This window comes from Pongo pygmaeus, chromosome 13 (genome assembly GCF_028885625.2).
Source record: "Pongo pygmaeus isolate AG05252 chromosome 13, NHGRI_mPonPyg2-v2.0_pri, whole genome shotgun sequence".
Lineage (NCBI taxonomy): Eukaryota > Metazoa > Chordata > Mammalia > Primates > Hominidae > Pongo > Pongo pygmaeus.
Genome location: NC_072386.2, coordinates 111,896,425 through 111,920,064, shown reverse-complemented (window position 1 = coordinate 111,920,064; position 23,640 = coordinate 111,896,425). Strand labels below are relative to the sequence as shown.

The window sequence follows — 23,640 nt, the reverse complement described above, 5'->3', positions numbered from 1 at the left end:
CAAAGGAGGTGAGAGTCCCATTCCCCTCTAGGCTGCTCAGACCATCCTGGGAATCATGTCCAGATCTATGCCTTCCTCCATGAAAGGGAGAGTAGACAACTGGAAGGTAATCAAGAATGACATCCTGATGTACAGAATGGTAGATAGTGAGCTGTCCACTATACAAAGTGTGCAAGGGACACTGGGTATCCTTGAAACAGGGGGAAGTCTAAGACAGACAACCCTGTGGCCAGGACAGGAAAATACAAAAAGCTGCTTCTTACCCCCTCACTCACCTCCCCCCGCCCCTGTTCCTGTGCCTGGAGATCTGGCCATTGAGCTGGGAGGTTTCAGGGAGGCCAATCCCTTCTGTGTTCCAGGACCTGGAAATTACCTCGACAGCCCGGGTGGCTCCAGCGCTGTTGGCACGGACCTGGAAGAGGCGGGTGCTGGCAGGGGCTGTCTGCCCGCCCTCGCGGGAGGTGCCGCCCTTGTAGATGATCATGGGCTTCCCACCAAACAGGCTCATGAGGTGGGCGGGCTCCTTGCCTTGGACCACACGGCTCTGGCAGGGAGACAGGGGAGCGAGTCAGGGACCTTGGGGGCAGGCTTCAGTCCTTCTATGTCGCACTGGGCCCATCCCTCCAGACGAAGCCATCATGCTTGTGTCTGTGTGTGGCATGGAATGTGACCCGAAAACACACAGGCACGGACACCAGAATTCCAGGAAGGGTGGAGACAGTGCTATTGTCTGAGGTCCCCAGGGCACTGCTGCTGGGCTGCTCTCCATCTCCATGAGGACGTGCCTTTCTGACCCTCAGCCTGGTCCAAGAACCAGGAGAGCCTGTGTTTGCAAATGTTCCCTTAAATAGAAGCACAGGGACCGCTGGTGGACATTCTTCCAGAATGCTGACGTCAGGCCTGGGCATGACTGCTGGTGGAGTGGTAAGAACAGAGCATTCTAGATCCAGAAAACCCCCTCCTGCACAGCCAGTGCACCCCAGATGCAGGCAGCAGTCAGGGGCTTGGTGGTGGGAGTGAGGCAGGGAAGATGTACACCCTCACAGCTGCTCCTGCCCTGTGTGCAGCACCTTACCGTGGCCCCGGCTAACTATGTCCAGAAGAAAACCTCACATGTACGTCAGACGTATGGCAGTCGCTTCCCACCACGACCCACCACCGCTGAGTTAGGGCTTAGACCCCAACTGCACCCTGATGGTGAGAACTTGGGCACGTGTCTCAACCTCTTGAGTTCCTCCTCTGAAAAACGCAGCCAAGGATGCTACCCCCGAGGCTGTTGTCAGGATGCACTGAGCTAAGATGGTCATTATCTCATTTAGTGCCCAGCACCCAGTCTATCATAGTCAAAGGTCAGTGCACGAACCCCCGATGCCAATCTAGAGCCCTGCCCACTCCCACCATAGGATGGAGGAGGCACAATTGTTGTCCGCTTCCCCCACATCTCCACAAACCAGCTCTGCTGCCCTCCAGCACCTGTCCAGAGTGACTTTTTAAGCCAGAAATCCCTACACCTCAGACTTATCATTCAGCAACTTCCTGTTGTTCTCAGCATCAAGGTCAACATCGTCACCATGGCCTCTGGTGGTCTGGCCCCTCTGAGCATCTCTCTAGCCTCAAATCATGGCATTTTCCCCTTGCTTTAACACCCAACGCCCCCTCCCACCTCAGGACCTTTGCACGTCTACCACCCTTTACCCAGAATGTGCTTTCCTTCACTCTGCCTGGGCAACTCCTACACGTGCATTAGGTCCCAGTTGAACAGTCCCCTCCTGGGACAGGGGTGGGCTTTTCTAATCCAATAGGATCCTACCTAGGATTTGCGTCCTCGTACTTAACACATATGTATAAGGGGGGACTTCTTATATGCCAGGCATGACTCTAAATGCTTACAAATGTTAACTCTTAATCCTCACAGCAATCCTGTGGGACGGTACTGTTATTACCCCTATTTTGAGGACACAGAGGCACAGAGAGGCTAAGTGACTTGCCCAACGTTGCCCAGAGGTAAGGACAGGATTCAAACCAAAGCATGCTGGTTTCACATCCGTGCTCAGCCATATCGCCTCTCCCATGTCTCTCTCCCAAGGTCTTGTCAATTTCACTCGCTGCATCTGTCATAGCCATTGGTGTGCATGTGTGTTGAGTGTCTACTACCACCCAAGACAGCAAAGTCCATTAGGGCAGGGGCAGTGTGTCTGTGTGTCCATGGCTACAGATGCAGTGTGGAACACATGGAAGCCCTAAATAAATACCTGTTCCACGGATGGATGGATGGATGGATGGATGGATGGATGGATGGATGGACAAACGAATGGATGGATGAGAGTCAGACAGATGAGTGAAGAGAAGGACAAGGCTCAGGCTGCAGCCCAGAGAGGTGGTGGGCTGGGCTCACCTGGACAGGGGTACCTCCCAGCTCCTCATCCAGCTGAGCAGTCAGGATGGCAGACGCAGCGACCTCATCCTGGGTAGACTGGGCACCCTGCCTGGAAGGTGAAGTGAGATTCAGCATCCAGGTACACACAGAGCCCTGAGCCTCTCCCTTGCCCTGAGTATGAGAAACCTACACATCTCCCCATCACCAGTAATGAAACAGATAGAGAGGGAAGGGGACTCTCAGAACAATGAGAGCCAGGAACCACACCAACACTTCCACTCTCAGCCTAGCATCTCGCCCGCTTACAGAGATCTGAGTGCAACGCATGGATCTCCTTATGCTAAATGTGTCCCACAGGAGACTGGCTGGGTCATCCCATGCTGAACAGCCACAGAGAAGATGCTCTGAGACTCAAATCTGAGATGCAGAAAAGTGGCCAGGACATTTCTCTGGGCAGAAAAGCAGGTCGCAGAATAGCAAGTGTTACGAGAGCCTATTTGTAGGAAAAGATGTCAGTGATTAAGCCCCCCATGAACACGTGCAGAGAGGTCTGCACAGATGTTCACCAAAAGGTCCATGGTAATTGCCCTTAGGGGGAAGATTTAGGGGGAATTTGCCTTTCTATCCCACCTCTTTGCATATTGTCTAAGTTTTCCGTAACCAACATATGTCGTCATAGAAGCAAACAAAATCTGACCTATTAATGTGCTGATGCATCTAATTTTTTAAACAGTCTTCTCACAAATTTTGTACCAGGTGTATGTATTATCTAGTAAAAAAAAAAAAAAATTTAAGCTGTTTTTAAATGTCTGGGGTTGTCAAATTGAGAGACATTCTACAAAATAACTGACTAGTAGTCTTTAAAAGTGTTAAGGGCGTGAAAAAAAGGAAAGACCAGACAACTGCCATAGATTCAGAGACTCTGGAGACATGATGAGTAAATGCCATGTGGGATCCTGGGTTAGATCCTCGATCAGGAAAAGAACAGTAGTGGGGACTGGGCGCGATGGCTCACGCCTGTCATCCCAGCACTTTGGGAGGCCAAGACAGGCAGATCAGTTGAGGTCAGGAGTTCAAAACCAGCCTGCCCAACATGGTGAAACTCCGTCTCTACTAAAAATACAAAAATTAGTCGGGTGTGGTGGTGCACACCTGTAGTCCCAGATATTCGGGAGGCTGAGGCAGGAGAATTGCTTGAACCTGGGAGGCAGAAGTTGCAGTGAGCCGAGATCATGCCACTGTAACTCCAGCCTGGCGACAGAGCAAGACTCTGTCTAAAAAAAAAAAAAAAACAGTAATGAGAAAACTGAGGAAATTTAGGTAAAGCCTATAGATTAGTAAGTAGTATTGCGTCAATGTCCACTTCCTGGCTTTGTTAATTGTGCTATGGTTATGTAAGGGTTATGTAAGATGTGAACATAGGTGAATACTCCATTGGGTAATGGATATACGAGAACTGTCTGTACTATTTTTGCAACTTTTCAGCAAGTGTCTAATATTATTTCAAAATAAGTTTAAAAAAGAAGGAATCCAGCTTGGCGTGGTGGCTCATGCCTATAATCCCAACACTTTGGGAGGCTGAGGCAGGCGGATCACTTGAGGAGTTCGAGACCAGCCTGGGCAATATGGCAAAGCCCCATCCATAAAGTACAAAAAGTAGCCAGGCGTGGTGGTGAGTAGTGGCAAGTAGTCCCAGCTACTCAGGAGGCTGAGGCAAGATAATCGCTTGAGCCCCGGGGGCAGAGGTTGTGGTGAGCAGAGATCGCACCACTGCACTCCAGCCTGGGCAACAGAGTGAGACCCTGTCTCAAAAAAAAAAAAAAAAAAAAGAAGAAAAAAATCCAACAGTCAATAATCAGACAAAAAGTTTTAGACTGTATAGTAAGAGAAATACAAGTTAAAAATACTCTGAGACACCATTTTATAAACCATAAGATTGGCAAACACCCAAAAGTTTGACCACACAATCCACAGGTGTGACTATAGGGAACCAGGGACTCTCACGGGTTGCTTGGTGGGAATGTAAAATGCTACAAACACTATGAAGGGAAATTGGGGGCTATCTATCAAAATGACAAGTGCAGTTACTCTTTGACCCAGCAATCTCACTTCTGGGAACTTACTCTAGAGGCATTTCTCTGCATGTTCAAAATGATATTTGTTTAAGGTTACTAATCACAGCAATGTTTGTAATAGAGAAAGACTGGAATCAAGCCAAGTACGCATCATCAAGGAATTTGTTAAATAAACTATAGTACAGCCATCCAAAGGACTATTATGCAACTGTAAAAAAGAATGAGGAAGCTCTCTATGTCTCTATGTACTGACATTATTGATCTCTAGGAAGAATGGAGTCAGAAAAGCAAGGTGCAGGGCAATATACAGAGGGACCAGGCTATAAATTATTTGCATATGTATTTTTTTTCAGGAAGAGTTACTGGAAGGATATGCAAGAGATTAAAGCAGTTACCCAAGAAGGGGTGGGGTCTAGAGAATGGGGTAGAGAGGGACAGGGGTGGGAATAAGATTTCTCAATAAATACCTTTATATTCTGTTTTGATTTTTGAACCATGTAAATGTATTCTCTGTTTAAAATAATTTTGGGACTGGGTGTGGTGGCTCACGCCTGTAACCCCACCACTTTGGGAGGCTGAGGCAGATGGATCATCTGAGGTCAGGAGTTCAAGACCAGCCTGGTCAACATAGTGAAACTCCGTCTTTACTAAAAATACAAAAAACTAGCCAGGCATGGTGGCGGGCGCCTGTAATCCCAGCTACTAGAGAGGTTGAGGCAGGAGAATTGCTTGAACTTGGGAGGCAGAGGTTGCAGTGAGCAAGACTGCACCATTGCACTCCAGCCTGGGCAACAAGAGCAAAACTCTGTCTCAAAATAAATAAATAAATAAATAAATATAAATTTAAAAAATTTTTGGCTTGAAAAATATGTGTGGGAGGATAAACCCTGGTGTGCATAGTACTTGTCATGGATTTGTGGGAGATGTTCTGTTTGTTTCTCCACATTCACTATATCCTACAATAGATGTATAATCATTTGGTAAGAAGAGTTTCAAAGTTGTTTGGAGAAATAAGCAAATGGTGTTGCCCTGTGGACAAGAGCCTCTCCCAGCAGGGAGTGGTGGTCCCACCTCAGGCCCTCACACCCTCAGTCTGTCTTCAGCCCTGCTCAGGGCCCAGCCAGTACCCCCACGACACACACCGATGGCCCCAGAACCTCACCAGTTGTAGATTATCTGCCCCTGGCGGCCACCATGGCGGTAGTTGTACAGAATGATGTAGCTGTCGCCTCCATAGAACTGTCCATATGTGGCAGGGTCCACGGGCACTTTGTTGGAACCTTCAATTCTCCAGATCTGCAGGAGCAAAGCTGGGGTCAGATGCTGTGCAGCACCCCCACCCCCCAGCTCAGGCAAGCCAGGAAACTGCAGCGTGGTAGGTTGTGGTTAGACCATGGGATGAACTTTTAATCACTTGGGCTCGGACTGGAGTTAAATGGTTTGCCCAACTCACAGAGCCACTAGGAGGCAGGGCTGGGACTCTGGGTCAGGGTTCCTGCCCGGGCCCCTCATACCATGCCCTGCCCCAGCCCGTCTGTCCTTCGCTGAGGATCGTCAAGGCAGCTCCAAAGGAATGCAGTACAGTGAGGGGAAGAGCCAGACACAGACCCCAAATCAGACCCCTCATCCCCTTCTGGGCCATGAGACCTCAGACAACTGGTTTAACCGCTCTTAGCCTCAGTTTTCCCACCTGAAAAATGGGGATAATCATAGTACCTACCTCAAAGTACTGTGAGGCTCAAATGAGTTTACTCATGAAAGTCTAGCATGGGGCCCGGCACAAAGGGACTGCTCTGTAGGTGGCAGCTGCTCTTATTATCATAATTATTATTATTGTCTTACTAATATCACCATTATCTCTATCGTTACTGAGCTGCCTGGATTCTTTCTTTTTTTCTCTTTTTTCTCTTTTTTTTTTTTTTTTGAGACGAGGTTTCACTCTTGGCACCCAGGCTAGAATGCAATGGCGCAATCTCGGCTCACTGCAACCTCTGCCTCCCAGGTTCAAGCAATTGTTCTGTCTCAGCCTCCCGAGTAGCTGGGATTACAGGTGCCTGCCACCATGGCCAGCTAAGTTTTGTATTTTTAGTAGAGATGGGGTTTCACCATGTTGGCCAGGCTGGTCTCGAACTCCTGACCTCAGGTGATCCGCCCGCCTCTGCCACCCAAAGGGCTGGGATTACAGGCGTGAGCCACCGTGCTGGGCCTGCCAGGAATTTCATAGGTCACCTGCAGAGGCAGGGGCACCACGAGGCGACCTCAGCGTGACCCCTGCTGGCAGGTCTCCGCAGCGTTCTGGTGACACCGCTTTTTCCAAGTGGTCACGAGGCCCGGCAGCGCCACCTGGTGGAGCTATGAAGACACGGAGTCGTCCAAGTCCTGGGAAACAGAATCCTAGAATCTCTGGATTTTGAACATTCTTGAAGGTGGTGGAGTGGGATGAAACCCCACTTTACAAGTGAGAAAGTGAAGCTCAAAGAGGTTATGTAACTTGCCCAAAGTCTCACAGTCAGGCTGCAAGGGGTCTTACCACACTGCCCCACCCGAAATATTTTCAATGCATTCTCCCTATCCACTGAAGCAACGAATGAATGCTAACACCAAACTAAAAACAATAATACATAAAAATGAACACGTTTGTTATTCCTATTATTAGGAATGGAATCAAGTTTGCCTGAGGCGGATTCTACCTCCTAAACACCGCTGAACCCCACACCCCTCTTCCCCTTCTCCACTGTGACCTTCTTAGTCTCAAGGTCATCATCTCTCCCCTGCACTATTAGAACAAGCTCCTTATAAGCTCTCTATCTTCATTTTCCTGCCTCCAATCCATTTTCTTAGTTTTCTTTTTATTTTTCTTTTATTTATTTTTTGACTGATTTTTTTCTTCTAATGATATCCTGGAGTCATATTCCAACCCATTTTCACGGTGAGTTTCTAAAGCACGTGGCCAGGCGCAGTGGCTCATGCCTGTAATTCCAACACTTTGGAGGGCCAAGGCAGGAGGATTGCTTGAGCCCAGGAGTTTGAAACTAGCCTGGGCAACATAGCGAGACCCTGTCTCTATTAAAAAAAAAAAAAAAGATAAAGCATAGATCTGAGCCTGTTGCATTTCTGATTTAATAAAAAGAAAAACCCCTCACTAGCACCCACTGGTTAGAGGATCAAGTCCACACCCTTGAAATTGGCATTCAAGGCCCCTCCCTGGGGATGCCATCAGCACTAGCCCCCTGGGATAGCTCCCTCCTTTCCAAACATAGCAAGTCCCTCCTGGAATGCCCACCACTCTCTGCTCTTCCTCTCCGGCAGCAAAGCTCTACTCCTACTCTGAGACCCCACCCAAGGGTTCTCATCTCTGCGCAGGCTGCCCTGACCAACCACCCCTGCTGCTTCCTGTGTCCGCACAATCCCCTGTGCTCCCTCCCATCTTCCACTGATCACACAGGTCTGTGGCTGTGGTCAACTCCCCTCCCAGACCAGGCACTCCTTGGGGCAAGGTGGGGCCAAGACACTTGGCTCAGGGCCTGATACACAGGGTGCATTGGCTGTAAAAACTAAGTAACACCAAAGAATCTCAGCTACCAAAATTGTGCAAACCTCAGAGAGAAACCTCCTTGGGGAAGCAAGAGGCAGTGCATGGGGAAAGTGAGGGAGGGGCCTGGACACACCCACCCCACGCCCTAAACGTACCTGTTTCTGGCCTGTGCCATCGTCATCCATGCCGTGCTGGGCGGCCATGGCAGTGGAGGTGTGCAGTGTGGCGGCATCGAAGGGCACCCGCTCCACGTTGGCGATATGGCTGGAAAGGTAGGACAAGCCCAGGCCATCTGTCTGGTCTGGGTCCCGCCAGTTCTTGAAGAACTGCTTGAACAGTGGGGTCTCACCGCCCTCGGGAAGGACCGAGACCTGGGGAGGGGAGGCAGAGGAGCAGGATGTGGCTGGGCTGCCCAGCAGGGGTCCCCAGGGGAGCCTCAGATACCCCATCCACACTGAGGGTGGGACACCCGCCCTACTCCAGCCCATCCCCTCCAAACAGGCCCCACCCCTTCCCATCCTACCTGGCCTCCAAGACTCACCTGAGTCTGCTTGGGGTAGTCCATCTTGGTGATGAAGTCAGAGGCTGTTTTGAGGGCAGCCTTCCTCTCCTCTGTGTTTGCCTGCTTGCCTGTTGGCAGCCAGAGGAAGTGATGGAGGGTTAGAGGCCCGGGATCCTGCTGCATCCTGACTTCCAACAGTCCAGGAGAAGGAGCTGCCAAACTTCCCTCCCTACTCTTCTTAGACTGTGGACAGCCAAGGCCAGAGACCCCCAGAGCTGACCACTCACTAGAGCTCCTGGAGTCCAGCCTGGGGCTGACCAGTGACACCAATCACAACACTATTGTGGTCCATTTAGTGAGCATGTATTTTGTGCTTAGAACTATGCATAGATTATTTAATCCACAGAATAGTCTTAAGTAATAAAAAAAAGTTGCTAATCTTTTCCTGAATATCTATAAGGAAGCTAGGGTCTTAGAGAGATTAAATTACTTGACCTAGGTTACTCAGTGAGTGAGAAGCTGCCACCCTGAGGGCATTCCCGTGCCAAGGAGCTCCTGGCCAGCCAGTGCTGGCCCTCAGTCCCAGCCTTCTCACTGCCAAGGCCAAGGTCCAGATCAGCTGGCCCAGGGCCCAGGCGGCCTAGAGAGTAATAATTATAATAGTCTCTCTCTCTCTCGTTCTCCCTACTCTCTCCCTTTCTCTCTGTCCTCCCACTGCCTCCCTCTCCTCTGTCCTCTTCCCCAAGAGGAGCCTTAGAGAATCACGGGAGGATATTGATGGGTCCTCTCAGAACATCTCAGGGCCTCTGAGAAACATCTGGGCCAACGGTTTCCGAGAGAATTCCCACAAGATAGTACCCAAAGAGTTTATGAACTTCTAGCTTAGCATTTCCCAAACCAGATCATCTTCACGAAAAGCCCCCCTGTAAATGAACAAGTTAAAAGTCCTACAGTAAACAAACTTGAACATTTTTAAATCTGCTGTTGCCCATGAACTTATCTGACCATACAGTTAGATGTTTTCTACATAATTTCTACAGGATGCCAATTAGCCTCTCAGAGAACTGACGTTATAATGCACTTGGGAAACATCCATTTTAGCCCAGATCAGGAATCTGAGGCCCAGAAAGGGTAAGTAAAGTGCCCAAGATCACACAGTATGTCAAATGCAAAACCAAGGCCTCAGTCCAAGACTTCTGATTTCCATTGCACCAGGCACACTCCACGCTCCCTGGGAGCTGAGTTCCTGGGAGCTGCAGGACATCCCACCCAAGATCCTACAGGCCAGCTGGGACCCTTCCCCTGTCTCCAGTACCTTTCCAGACAAAGATTTTCCCATCCTTGCCATGGTCCAGGATGAAGCAGTCCTCTGACTTCAGGGCCCCCTGGGCGAAGGGGTTCTCATCAGCCACGAGGGAGACGGACATGGTCCCTGCACCATTGGAGACCTGAGGGGAGGAAGCAGAAGGAACCAGCACATGAGTGTCTGTGGCTGCCCAGCCCTGAGACTTCCACCATCTTGCCCCACCTCCCACCCCCCCGTCCCAAATGGCCCTGCAGAGTAACACCTGGGCTTCCTCTCGCACACATTTCGACATTCTTTTTCCTTTTCTGCTTTGCAGAACCACATCTGCTGACCTACACTCCAGGGTAACACAAATTGCACATGGGAAGGGAGCGCGGGATAAAATTTGGGGAACTGGGTGGCAGAGGGGAACTGCATAGTTTGCTGAAAATGTATTCAACTTTACTATTTAAAAAAAAGAGAAGAGGCCGGTTGCAGTGTCGCACACCTTTAATCCCAGCACTTTGGGAGGCCCAGGTGGGTGGATGGCATGAGCCCAGGAGTTCGAGACCAGCCTGGGCAACATGGCGAGATCCCATCTCTACAAAAAATACAAAAAGTAGCAAGGCCTGGTGGCACATGCCTGTGGCCCCAGCTACTTGGGAGGCTGAAGTGGGAGGATCACTTGAGCCCAGGAGGTCGGGGCTATGGTGAGCTGTGACTGCATCACTACACTCCAGCCTGGGTAACAGAGCCAGACTCTGTCTCGAAAATAAATAAGTAAATAAAAGAGAAGAAAAGAAAAATAAAAGTAAAAAGAGCTAAATGCAATCTGGTATCCTGGATTGGAACCTAGAATAAAAAACTGGGGAAATCTGGCTAAAGTCTATAGTTTAGTTAATGGTATTGAAGCAATGTTAATTTCTTAGTTTTGACAAATGTTCCTGGTTATGCTAAGATGCTAAGGAGAAGCTGAGTGAATGGTATATAGGAACTCTTTGTACTATCTTTACAATTTTTCTGTAAACTTAAAAATTATTCTAAAATAAAAAGTTCACCCAAGTTCAAAAAAAAAAGTCTATCTTAAGAGTCAAAATTCAAAAGTTTAACAATATCCAGTTGGCAAGGCTCTGGGTAAACTGGCATTTAAGATCTCTGATAAGAGTAATTTGGGAGCTGTTCCAGAGTACAGTTGACTGTGAGGTAGCAGTCCTTTAAATAATAATTATTCTATATGAATTGAGTACTTACTAGTCTGTGCCAGTCACTGTTCTAAGCAATTTCTATAACTTATATAATTATAGAACCCCTTTAATCCTTGCATATGATAGTTCTGTTACTATCCCTGTCTCAGTCACAAGGAACCCAAGGCACTGAGTGGTTAAGGAACTTGCACAGCTAGAAATAGCTGACCTGGAATTCAAACACAGGTAGTCTGACTCCTGACCCAAGAACCAGTATTTTCTTATTTTATTTTATTTATTTATTTATTTATTTTTTTGAGACGGAGTCTCGCTCTTGTCACCCAGGCTGGAGTGCAATGGCGCGATCTCGGCTCACTGCAATCTCCACCTCCCGGGTTCAAGTGATTCTCCTCCCTTAGGAGGAGAGCTAGGATTAGAGGCACCCACCACCACGCCTGGCTAATATTTTGTATTTTTAGTAGAGACGGTGTTTCACCATGTTGGCCAGGCTGGTCTCGAACTCCTGACCTCAGGTGATCCGCCCACCTCGGCATCTGAAAGTGCTGGGATTACAGGGGTGAGCCACCACGCCTGGCCCAGAACCAGTATTTTCAACCACTAACTCATTCTTCGGCCTGTGACCAGCAGTTCCTTGTCTAGGAACTTGCCCTAGTGCTGTGCTGTACTTAGCACAAGTGCACCAAGAGGGACGTCTGTAATTGGAAAAGGTGGAACATCCTAATGTCCATCAATTAGGATTTGCTTAAATTCTTACATTCATAAAATAGAATACTATACAGCTGTTATAAAGGGCTGTGTTGAGATTTATTATAGAAAGATATTCCTGACCATGTTGAGTGGAAAAAAGACCACACAACAGCATGAATAGTTTGGATCCAGTTACATAAAATAGAAATGGCTGGGAGCGTTGGCTCAGGTCTGTAATCCCAGCACTTTGGGAGGCTGAGGTGGGCAGATCACATGAGCCCAGGAGTTTGAGACCAGCCTGGGCAACATGGCGAAACCTCATCTCTACAAAAAATACAAAAGTTAGCTGAGTGTGGTGGCGTACATCTGTAGTCCCAGCTACTTAGAAGGCTGAGGCAAGAGATCGCTTGAGCCCAGTAGGCAGAGGTCGCAGTGAGCTGTGATTGTGCCATTGTACTGCAGCCTGGGTGACAGAGCAAGACCCTATCTCAAAATAAAATAATAAGATGGAAATGGAAAAGTAACTAGGCACAGAAAGCTGTGGCTGGACAAAGATGTGTTCTCTCGTGAGGAGGAGAGGCTGATTTTTTAACTGGGTATTGTCATTTTTGTAATTAAAACACATTTTAAAAGTAATACTGGTTTTTTAAACTAGTGAAATTGCATGGACTTTTATTTTCTTTTTATATTTTGAATACTGTTCTTTTTTTTTAACAATAAACATGTATTACTTCATAATCAGAAAAAAATCAGTAATGTAGTAGTTCTTCTTTGGCGGTGGTGAGAATCAACATCCCCATTTTGTTGTTTTACTGAAAATACTTGGGGCACAATGTAAGTATGACTGAGCTTTCTCCCAGAGCTCAGCCAAGAGAGTTCCCTAGCTGGAGCCAAGCCTCGATTCAGTTGTGAAAATCACAAGAAAGAAATCATGAATAAAGTCATTAACTATAATCCACACCCCCAACCTCCCCACATACACACCATTTCTGTAGTATTTCCCCAAGTATTTTCTAAGCTGTTTTCACATCCATTTTATCTGTGGACTCCCAGAAATCCTGCAAAGTCGACCATTCTGCTCTTCTTCCCACTTTACAGACTAGGACACTGAGACTCAGAAAGAGAGACCTCATGTATGAGCGTGACACAGATGTGTCCGGAGTTGATCGCATGCTCCTAGTGCAGGAAAGCAAAGGAAGTACACGAGCGTCCACTGGAGACGTGAGAAAGCCGAGGCCCCCCTCCAAAGGGCTGCTTTGCTCAAGGTCCCACAGCAGTGGAGTGGGGAAGACCAGGTCTTCCACCACCCTGTCGTGACCCCATGCCCAGGCAGACAGTGCATCTGGTGCCCACCTTGTAGAGTTTGGCCAGCTTGCGGTTGGCCGCATCCTCCTTGGCGGTGTCCTCGGTACCTGCAGGCAGAGCCGGCTTGGGGCCCAGCACCTGTAGGAGATGGAGAGATGGAGAGGAAGGGTGGCTGTGAGGGAGGGGCCAGGCCCTGAGATAGCTCCCAGGCAGGCAAGGATCACAAGGGCATCCACTGTGACTCTCCCCATGGAGTCTGACCTCCTTTAGAGACATCCTGCATCTGCTCACATGTCCAGATCTGTTCATCAGAGGTCCCTTCCACCTTGTCTCCCTGACTCAGAAACTCCAGGAGAACACTCCTGCTCCTCTGCCTCCAGATAGCTCTTCAGATATTTCGTCTACCGGCTAATCGTGATAACTACAGCTATTGAACACCTTCTACCGCCTACCTTTAAAAGATCTCACTGCATCCTCACACCCAGGCCAGGAGGCACAGACTATCACTCTCATTTTACAGAAGAGGAATCTGAGGTCCAGAGAGATGAAGTCACCTACTCACACAGCTATTAGGTGGCTAAGCCAGAATCTGAACCTCCATCCCTGTGGCTTCAGAGCCTATTTTCACTCCCACTGTCCCTCCCAAGCCATGGTTGGTATCCAGATCCCTTCCCATAATAATAATCACCCTTCTACTCTCTCCAAAAGCTGGAATTGGATGCCCCCAGAAAAGCAGGAACCAAGTGGCATGGAGCAGAGCTCATGGTCTCCTCCTTTTCCTGGTGAATCTTGCCTCTATTGATATGTCCTCAAAGCACAATGGCTGACAATCCCATCATGTGACTAAATGGGCCAAAAACTACCAGGAATAGTCAGAAGAGAATTGAGGGGATTGGGGCTCAGTGGTCTCTTTCTGACCTTGTTCTAGCACAAAACTGGCCCTCTGGGGATGCTAAGAGACTGTTCTCCTTAGCTTTGCAGAGGACCTGGCCCTCCCCACTGGAGAATGCAGCTCACACTCCCAGCACAGCCTTGGGTTCCAGTCCCACCTCTCAGGGGAGTCTGGGAGTTGTGCAGGAAACTGATCTCCCTTGCTCCCTAAAGTGATCAGGTTTGATGGAAAAACAGCCTCAAAAGTGAGGCAGGGCCAGCATGGTGACTCATGCTTATAATCCCAGCATTTTGGGAGGTTGAGGCAGGTGGATGGTTTGAGCCCAGAAGCTGGAGACCAGCCTGAGCAACATAGCAAGACGTCATTCCTACAAAAAATTCAAAAATTAGCCTGGCTTGGTAGCACTCGCCTGTGGTCCCAGCTACTCGGGAGGCTGAGGCAGGAGGATCACTTGAGCCCAGGAGGTCAAGGCTGCAGTGAGCTGTGATCATGACCCTGCACTCCAGCTCAGGCAACAATGAATAAGACCCTGTCTCAAAAATTAAAATAAAAAAGTATTTTAAAAATAAAAAGGCGGGGTAGAGCGGAAGGTTTTTTTTTCCTCAAATTTGCCTCAAATTGCCTACTGAACAGAAGACATTCATGAGCAGCGTGTCCCCATGGCCACCCCACTGCGCACCCCACAGGCACCTGAAGCATCGCCTCAGGCTCAGCGCCCTCCTCAGACACGTGCACTCGGGCCCGGCCACTCCGCTCGTTGTCCCGGATGCCCTTGGACACCTGAGTGGCCTTCAGTCTTTCAAACCGATTGCTGTTGGAACCACACCACTGGTGGATGTCCTGGAAGACAGAGACCCAGGAAGTCAGTGCCCCGCCTTCCTATAAGCCCCACCCAGTGACAGGGCTTGGGGAGTGTGGCGTGTGGTGTGCAGGCTCACCCTGTTCTGCACTTGCCCAGGTGAAGGCTGGCACAGTCTGCACACGTGCATTATTCACGTACAATTAAGTGTGATCTGCACACACCAGGGGATGGGAGTGCATGTCCGAGGATATGAATTTTTTCACAGGTACAACTACATCTAGAATGTGTGCAAAAATATTTGCCTGCTGAAAGGAATATAAATTGGCACAACCATTTTGGAAAACCATTTGGCCATAGCCACTAAAGCCGAATATACCTATTTACTTATGACCCAGCAATCCTCCTTCTAGGAATACATCTGACAGAAGTACGTGGTATGTCCACCAAAAGACTTGTGCAAGAATGTTCAGAGTAGCACTGTCTGTAATAGCCCCAAACCAGGAGCCACCTCAAGTGCCCATCAACAACATAAAGGATACATAAATCGTGGTACACCCATACAACTGAATCTTCCACAGCAAGGAAAATGAACAATCTACAACTAAATGCAACAATACGGATGCATCTCAGAAATGTAATGTTGAGCAAAAGGTCAGACATAAAAGAACAAGGTTCCATGTCTACAAAGTTCAGAAACAGGCAAAATTCATCTATGCTGTTGAGAAAGTTCAGGATGATGGTTGCCCTTGGGGTGAGGGCACTGAAAGGGGGCAAAAGGGGCCTTCTAGGGGCTGGTGAGGTTCTGCTTCATGATCCAGTGTTACGTGAGTGTGTTCGCTCTGTGTAATCCACCAAGCCGTACACTCAGGATTCACATACTCCTCTGTGTGCCTATGACGCTTTAATAAAAAGCTTACACTAAATCAGGGTGTGCTCATGTTTGCACGGACATTATATCACAGGTGTATAAGCATATGAGCTTTGGGGTAGAAGGGCCATGTCCATTTGCAGGTCTGCGCTCACAGGGATTTGTGAGACAAGTGTGTACAAAGCATCACACATCTATAAGGTGGGCCTGGGTAAGGGCATCCCACACACATTGTCATAGATCATGGGCATGTGCAACTAAATGTATGATATACACATGCGGGACCTTAAACAACATACCCGAGTATACATGTGTGGGCATTCATGATGGTGCACATGTGCACACCTGGTGGGCAAAAGCCCAGAGTGTTTGCCCATGACTGTTACATATTGATAAGCATGTGAAAAAGGACACAAGATGTACATATGAACAGAAGGTGCCAGGAAGTCTATATGTCAATCAAAGTCCACGTACGCACTATACCCATGGTGTGAGTCTACATTTGTGGGAGTCTTTGCATACAGACATATCTGTACAGGAACAATGCTGGTCCCTGTGGTTTGCCCACCTGCGTCTATGCATTTGTTCATGTGGATGTACCCAAGTCCCTGTTCAGACAAGGAGCACCTCAGTGGCTCCTGGGAAAGAGGAAAGCAGGACTCACGTTGCCCAGGTCCAGGATGAAGCAGTCGCCATTGTTGAAGCTCTCCCAGGACACAGGTACCTCGGTGGCACGGACCACACGCCGCCCTTTGACCTGGAAGAGTCTCTGTACCACCACCTCGTTGGGTACCACGTGCTTGAATCCCGATGCCACACCTCCTTTCTGTGGGGCCAAAGAGACAGCATTAGCCCAGGGGAGAAGGCCTAGGGAAGCAGATATGGAAGAAGGGGACAGAATTGAGGTGAAGGAAATTCCGGCTTGCGGACCAGTGGCTTTCCAGCAACACAGTGATTCTCAGTTAACACAGGATTTTCATACCCATTATCTTGTTTGAGACTGGAACATTCTTATGCCCATTTCAGAGTAGGAAACCGAGGTTTAGGAAAGGAATAAAATTTGCCCAAGGCCACACAGCTAAGAAGTGAGAGATTCCCTGCCCACTGCATCTTTCTGCCATCCCTTTGAATCCCATACTCCACTAACAAGGACCCCTGTAGCCACTTTCTAAATCAAAAAAACTGCAACAATTCCTTCCTCAAAACCAGCATTTCCCAAAGGCACACTAGTCCCCTAAGACATTCTGCAAGGAAAGAGTTCCATGGTCAAATAAGCATAGGGAATGCTTCTCACTCACCCTCCCTGACTGTTATACAACACACATGTGCATAATAAAGGCTCTGTCAATCCTATGGTGAATACACCTGCTTGCCTTTTGTTTTATACAGCATTTCCCTATCTTATTGAACAAAGAACTGCTTTTCTTTCTTCCCCTTTCTTTTTTCTTTCTTTTCTTTTGTTCTCTTTCCCTCTTTCTTTCTTTTCCTTCCTTCCTTTCTCTCTTTCTCTCTTTCTTTCTCTCCTTCCTTCCTCTCTCTCTCTCTCTTCCTTCCTTTCAACAGGGTTTCACTCTGTCCCAGGCTGCAGGGCACTGGTATAATCACAGCTCACTGTAACCTCAAACTCCTGGACTTGAATGATCCTCCCATCTCAGCTTCTTGAGTGGCTAAGACTACAGGCATGAGCCACAGTGCCCAGCTTATTTTATTTTATTGTAGACATGGGGTCTCACTATGCTGCTTAAACTGGTCTTGAACTCCTGGCCTCAAGAGATCCTTGGGCACTGGGATTACAGGAGTGAGTCACTGAACTCAGCCCAAGAACCACTTTTCTTCACCATATCCTGCCTCCGGCTTGAGTATTTTGCAAAAGCCACTTTGAGAGGTACAAATCCAAATCTTTCTATCCTTCAAGGCTCTCTGAGAAGTCTTTCTGGATTGTTCCAGCCCATGCCACCCTTCTGCTTTCCCCTACGGTACCGCAGCAACTCCAACCCAGCAGTCCCTTCAGAGCAGCTATGGGTAAGGGACAGGTGCCCTACCACAACAATGCTGGATGGCTTTGGGTAAGTCACTTGCCCTTTCCGAGCCTCAGGCCTCTCCTTTCTGAAGTGGAGACACAAGCTCCTGCTCTCCAACCCTCTGTAATCATTACTGCATGCCAGAGCAGGGTGTTCAGGAGAGCTTCCCTGCTGCAGTCACAACTGCCCTCACTCAGGAGCAAGCCAAGGAAAGTCAGCTGGGCTTTCCTGTGAGCAGTCCCCAGCTCCACGCCCAGAGTTGTCAAATCAGAGTTGGAAAGGTCCTTCTACAGCACCCCACTTTACCCACAGTAAACTGAAGCCCAGAGAAGTGAAGTGACTTACTCAAGGGCGCTCAGCAAGTGTATGGCCAAGCCAAGGCTGGAAACCTTGTTTCCTCCTCCCGATCAGGTGCTCATCTCCCTGCTCCGGAGACACATGGGGTGGAAGCAGAGGGCTTCCACTCAGGCCAGCAATGCAGCCACCCCATCCAGGGCCCCTCAGCCCACTGTGCTAAGTCTAATTCTAGCCACAAAGCGTAGAGGAGGGCAAGGGGCAAAGGGAGTCTGTGTATATTGGGCTCCTGCTATGTCTTTCTGTAGTCAGCAATATACGTGTTTGCGAAATGATGATGCCCACTGTGCCGGGCATTCTTCACACATCGCCTGCAAGGGAGGCATCATTGCTCCATTGCACGGACGTGCAAAATGGGGCCCACAGGTGACAGGACTTGCCCAAGATCATACAGATGGTAGGTGGTGGAGCTAGAATTCAAACCCAGGCATGTCTGAATCTGTAAGATCCACATTCTTCTCTCAATATCAGGTTTCTCACTCTGTTGCCCAGGCTGGAGTGCAGTGGTGTAATCTCAATTCACTGCAGCCTCCACCTCCTGGGTTCCAGCAATTCTTGTGCTTCAGCCTCCAAAGTAGCTGTGATTACAGATGTGCACCACCACGCCCAGCTAATTTTTGTATTTTTTGTAGAGATGAAGTTTCACCATGTTGGCCAGGCTGGTCTCGAACTCCAAGCCTCATGTGATCCTCCTGCCTTGGCCTCCCAAAGTGCTGGAATTACAGGCATGAGCCACTGCGCCAGCCAATATCAGGTTTTCTTAGAGAAAAGATCACTCAGTCATCCATGATGGGAGGCAGGAACAAGCCACTATTCAGAGCCCTCTTTCAAGTAATGGATATTTTTGGGTTGCCAGTGGTTGGAGGACCCCCTGGTGTCCCTTCTTGGTCTCAGCTAAGGCCTTTCAAGAGTCCCTTGGAACTAGCAGGGCGACCAGTGCTCACAGAGCTGACAACCTGTCTTCCACCCTGCTTCCAAGGTCCCTCCAAGGGAGCTGTGGGTTGGCCACGCTATGACTGACCTCAGTGTGCAGCAAGGGGTAAGACTGTGACTTCTGCTCCTGAATTTGCTGCCCAAAACTGGGAAGCAAGACAGTAACTTTTCCATCATCAGGAAGGAGTGAGTCGGGACTCTGGGGTGAGGGACCGACCAGCTGCAGTCACAACTGCAGTCACAACTGAGGGGGCCCGAGGGCTGGACGGCCTTGAGGCCTGGGATTGGAGAGCCAGGCAGAGTGCAAAGGACATAGGTCAGGGCAATGCAGGGGAAGCGCAGAAAGACAGGAGGGTTCTGAGACCGATGTAACCAAGCCTGCCCAGAACAAGTGAGGAAGAACAGCCAGGGAAGAAAATGCAACACCCTGCGCTCACCTGTGCTCAGCTGTGCTTACCTGAAACAAGCACAGTGGCTGCCACTTACCGAGCTTTGCCAAAGCTGGGGCACCTGCTTTAATTGCATGCAATGAAGTTCTGACAACAAGCCCCTGATGCAGGAACTATTAATAATTATCCCACTTCAAAGGCGAGGAAACGGAGATTCAAAGAGATTAAGCATTGTGTCCAGAGCCCAGTGCTGGGCGGCAGCGCTGGGTTCTGTCCCCAAGATCCCCCTTCCAGGGACCCAGCTTCATTCAACTGTCAGCCTAGGAACTCCTAACCAGGGGACTTCATTCAGCTGGACATAATGAGAGAGTGGATGTGCAAACCTTTTCCAAAAGGTGCTAGAAGGACTCACTGTTTCTATTGATTCCTCGGAGACAAGGAAACGGGAGGAAAGAAAAAATTTTTACCCCTCTAAATATTTTACTTGTTGAAGTATGCCTTTCATTTTTGTTATTAAAATCTTTACCCTATTTTTTAAAAAGGAAAAGGGTTGCTTCATGTCATAAATCTCACTTCTTAAAAATTCTCTGTATTCATTTATAAAATAATTCTTTTTTTTTTTTTTTTTTTTTGAGACGGAGTCTCGTTCCATCGCCCAGGCTGGAATGCAGTGGCGCAGTCTCGGCTCACTGCAACCTCTGCCTCCCAGATTCAAGTGATTCTCCTGCCTCAGCCTCCTGAGTTGCTGAGATTACAGGCACCCGCCACCATGCCTGGCTAATTTTTGTGTTTTTAGTAGAGACGGGGTTTCACCATGTTGGCCAGGCAGGTCTCGAACTCCTGACCTCAAATGATCCACCCATCTCGGCCTCCCAAAGTGTTGGGATTACAAGTGTGAGCCACCGCACCCGGCCTTATAACATAACTCTTGATGTTGAATTATTTTATTGCAGCCATGAGCTTCCTGATTAATTAACTCCTCTAATTTTACTGGTCTAGGAAATTAGAATTGGAAAGATTAATTAACAAAAATAAATTAAAGCAAGCTCTTAGAAGACATTAGTGGATCTACAAGGGCAGGGGAAAGAAGTTTTTTGAAGTTTTTCCTGTTTTTGACTATAATCTTTAGCATTGATTGCTGCTTTCTATGGTCTAATCATTAGGTGAGCAAGATTGGCATCAAATTATTTGAACAAAATTCTACAGGATAAATTGTTTTAAAAGCCACTTTCCAAATTAAAGTGATTACATATATATGTGTCTGTCTACCTATATACATTCAGAGAGAGAGAGAAAGAAATTAGCGACTATATGGTATATATCTCCAAGGGGAGAATCATGTTGGGAGGGCTTTTATTTTCTAGAACCTATATTTCTGTAATGTTTGACATTTTACAATAAGCTTATATTACTCTTGTAGTCAAGAAGAAGGAGGAAAAGAAGCAATGAAGATTTACATGAAAACAAAAGTTAATCTGTTTCTAAAACAAAGAAAAATGAATTGATCAGGCTTGGTCCCCTCCACCCTCTAAACTCAGAGCTCCTTATCTAAGGAATAGGAGGGAGGGAGGACAGAAAGGTTCCAGTGATTCTATGGGTTCCTAATTGTGTTCCGCAGGTCCAAGGGCTCCTAGGTCTCTGCCTAGCCCAGATTCCATTTGAACAATGGGTTTCAAATAACCCAGCCCCAGGGGGTCTCCAGGATTCAGTCCAAAAATGGGGGTCTGCAGAGTGGGAGGAGGAGGGGCGGAGAATCAAGGGATTCTGAACTCTCTTGCAGGGCAGTGATCTAAGGATTTGGGGGTCACAGAACAAGAGGGCCAAGCCCCATGTCAGCCCTTTCTAGTGGCTCGCTGTCCCCTCCCTGCCCCTTCTCACACTCCAAGGACAGAATTGGCTCAGACGAAGAGGCTTTCACAGGAACAAGTCTTGCGTAACAAGCCCTGCTCCTCCGGGATCTATAATTGATGAGGGCGCCGGGGCGAGAACCTTGGGCTGGACCTGCCAAGTGCGGGGGCAGCCTGAGGACTTGCAGAAGGTGGTAAACAGGACCAGCCCTGGGCCTCCCATTCGCACCAGGAGCCAGCGCCTTTCAGGACGGAAGCCCCAAATCTGGGCCCAGCTGGAGCTTTCCTCGAGTGTGATCCAAGAACATCCCGGAAAATCATCGGGGGGCCAGGGAACCTGGCTATCCAAGTAGATCCCAGGCCATATCCGAGCGAGGATCAAAGATCAGGGAGCCTTCAAATGTCTACTCTGAACCAGGTCTGTGCTAGGCCCTTCACACCTGGGTTTGCACACTAGTCCAATCACTTACTAGCTGTGTGACCTTGGAAAAGTTGCTTAACATCTCTGTGCCTTAGTAGCCTCATTTATAAAATGGTGCTAACAGATACCCTACCTGGTAGGGTAAAATGAGTTAAATGAGTAAAGCACCCAGAAGAGTCCCTGACACACAGAAAGTAATAGATAAGTGTTCAATGATAAGCACCTTTTACCAGCTGTGGGAACTTAGGCAAGTTAGTTTACTCCTCTGAGCCTCAGCTTCCTCATCTATGAAATGGGAGCATTACCATCCACCCTAAAGGCTACAGTGAGAATTAAATGAGATCTTGTAGTCAAGGCTTAATACACGGTAAGAGTTCTTATCATCCTTGTTTATTCCTAAAAATCTGGGGAGCCTATGACCTGCTCTGCAACATTCTCTGACCTGGAAAATCACCCTTCCTGTGTATATGAGAACTCTCATTTTTGTAACCATGTTAGACTGTCAGGTTATGCCCTAAGAAACGGTGACTAGGACAAGATAGATTAGCAAACACCTACTCATCTATCTCATCCCTGAACCCCTCTCAGAGCTGAGCACTCCCTGGGATCCCACGTCACCCCACCTGGAGGCAATGGATTAACTCTTCGTGAGCCTGCCAGTCTCCCCAACTCCTTGGGACACTCTCAAGGGCAGGGACCCACCTTCTTCACTTGGGCACCCCAGCACCCATCACAGGGCCTGGCAGAGTTAAGGGAACACAAGCCTGGTTTGAATATAGCTTATGTGACCCTCTCTGAGCCTCCAGTCTCATCTGTAAAATGGAATTGGAATTACTTACCTCCCAGGACAGTTGTGAGGCTGAAACGAGATAACCTACATTCCCAGTACCATGTCTGCCACAGTGTAGCAACAATGAGCTGGTGCTGCTGTTATTGAGGCCCAGTAAATATTTGTTGAATGAATGATGAATGAAGGATGATTGAGAACACCCGCCCAAAGATACAAGACTTGCCCAAAGTCTCACGGCAATTACAACCGGTAGCCTTCCGACCTGAATCCCAATCTCTCTGATTCCTGGGCAAGTGTTCTTTCCACTTCTTACTCCAGAAGTTGCAAAAAGACCTGGTCCTTCTCCAGCTCAGGGTCCTGGCTCCCAAACTTCTTACCTCTCCTTCTGCAAGGTATCAAGGCCCCAGAAAGGGCTGTGGGAAGAAGGCAGAGCTGGACACCTCAGCAGGAGGAGCTCAGTGCAAAGGGAAACTGGCACACAGGGGGCTCCAGGGAATCCAGCCCAGCCCTGCCCAGCCCTGGACTGCGGGTTCCCAGGACACACCCTGCCCGTTGCTATCTGAGTCTCATTGGCGCTTTCCCATCATTCAATCTCTTGTGCCTCACCAGGGCAGACAAGGTCACCACTCCATTGACATAGATGATCCTGAGGTCCAGAGAGGAACAGTGACTTCTCTAAGGTCACACAGCACATCAGCAGCACAGACAGGCTTGGACCCTACCCTAGGACCCTAGTCATTAGAAGTATGTTGGTTTAGTGGAAAGAATGCTAAGAGTCAGAACATCTGGGTTCTAGTCCTGGGTCTGGCACCAATTCGCTGTGTGACTCTGGGCCAATTGCTTAAGACTTTCTGTGTCTCAGTTCCCCTTCTCCCCTGGTAAAATGAGATCTGGACTCTGACATTAAGGCCCACCTGGCTGTGAAAGCAGCTTTGTAAAACTACAGTGTTTCCATAGCCCTTCCAGATGGCCAAGCCCCACGCAAGGCATTTCCCAGCCACCCCCGCACCAAATCCTCTCGAGCCCTGTAGGGCAGGTACAACTGGCTCTCAGGTAACTAGAGAGGAAAGGGAGGCTCAAGGAGGTCAAGTGGCTTGCAGGAAGTCACCAGCATATTAGGGTGCAGCCTCTTGGAGCTCCCAGTTTGGCCTTGCTCTGCCCCACCTGGCAAGGAGCTTGGGAAAAGAGCTCTGTCTTGGTCCAGACTCTGAAGAGTTCAAGTTCGAAGGGGATTCTAGTGAACAGAAAGAGGGATGTGACTAACAGTGCCCTACTACATACTTAACACAGGGCACTCTGTTGGCAAAGCCTTAGAATTAAGGGGTACCAGAACGGGACTAGGCCAAAGCCCC

At 48.6% G+C, this 23,640-nt stretch overlaps 1 protein-coding gene across 18 annotated transcripts in view; it reads right to left on the bottom strand.

Annotated features, from left to right (window-relative positions):
- GSN (gelsolin) overlaps positions 1-23,640 on the bottom strand; it is a 64,716-nt gene that overhangs the window by 5,788 nt on the left and 35,288 nt on the right. For all 18 annotated transcript variants that reach the window (XM_063649903.1, XM_063649895.1, XM_063649899.1 and 15 more), the window contains 9 exons: positions 16,198-16,359; positions 14,554-14,703; positions 13,020-13,109; positions 9,805-9,937; positions 8,529-8,617; positions 8,143-8,358; positions 5,615-5,748; positions 2,396-2,486; positions 374-544 (listed from right to left, as the gene is read on the bottom strand). In XM_063649903.1, the coding sequence (XP_063505973.1) occupies positions 374-544; positions 2,396-2,486; positions 5,615-5,748; positions 8,143-8,358; positions 8,529-8,617; positions 9,805-9,937; positions 13,020-13,109; positions 14,554-14,703; positions 16,198-16,359 (1,236 nt within the window). The remainder of the gene's footprint in view (positions 1-373; positions 545-2,395; positions 2,487-5,614; positions 5,749-8,142; positions 8,359-8,528; positions 8,618-9,804; positions 9,938-13,019; positions 13,110-14,553; positions 14,704-16,197; positions 16,360-23,640) is intronic.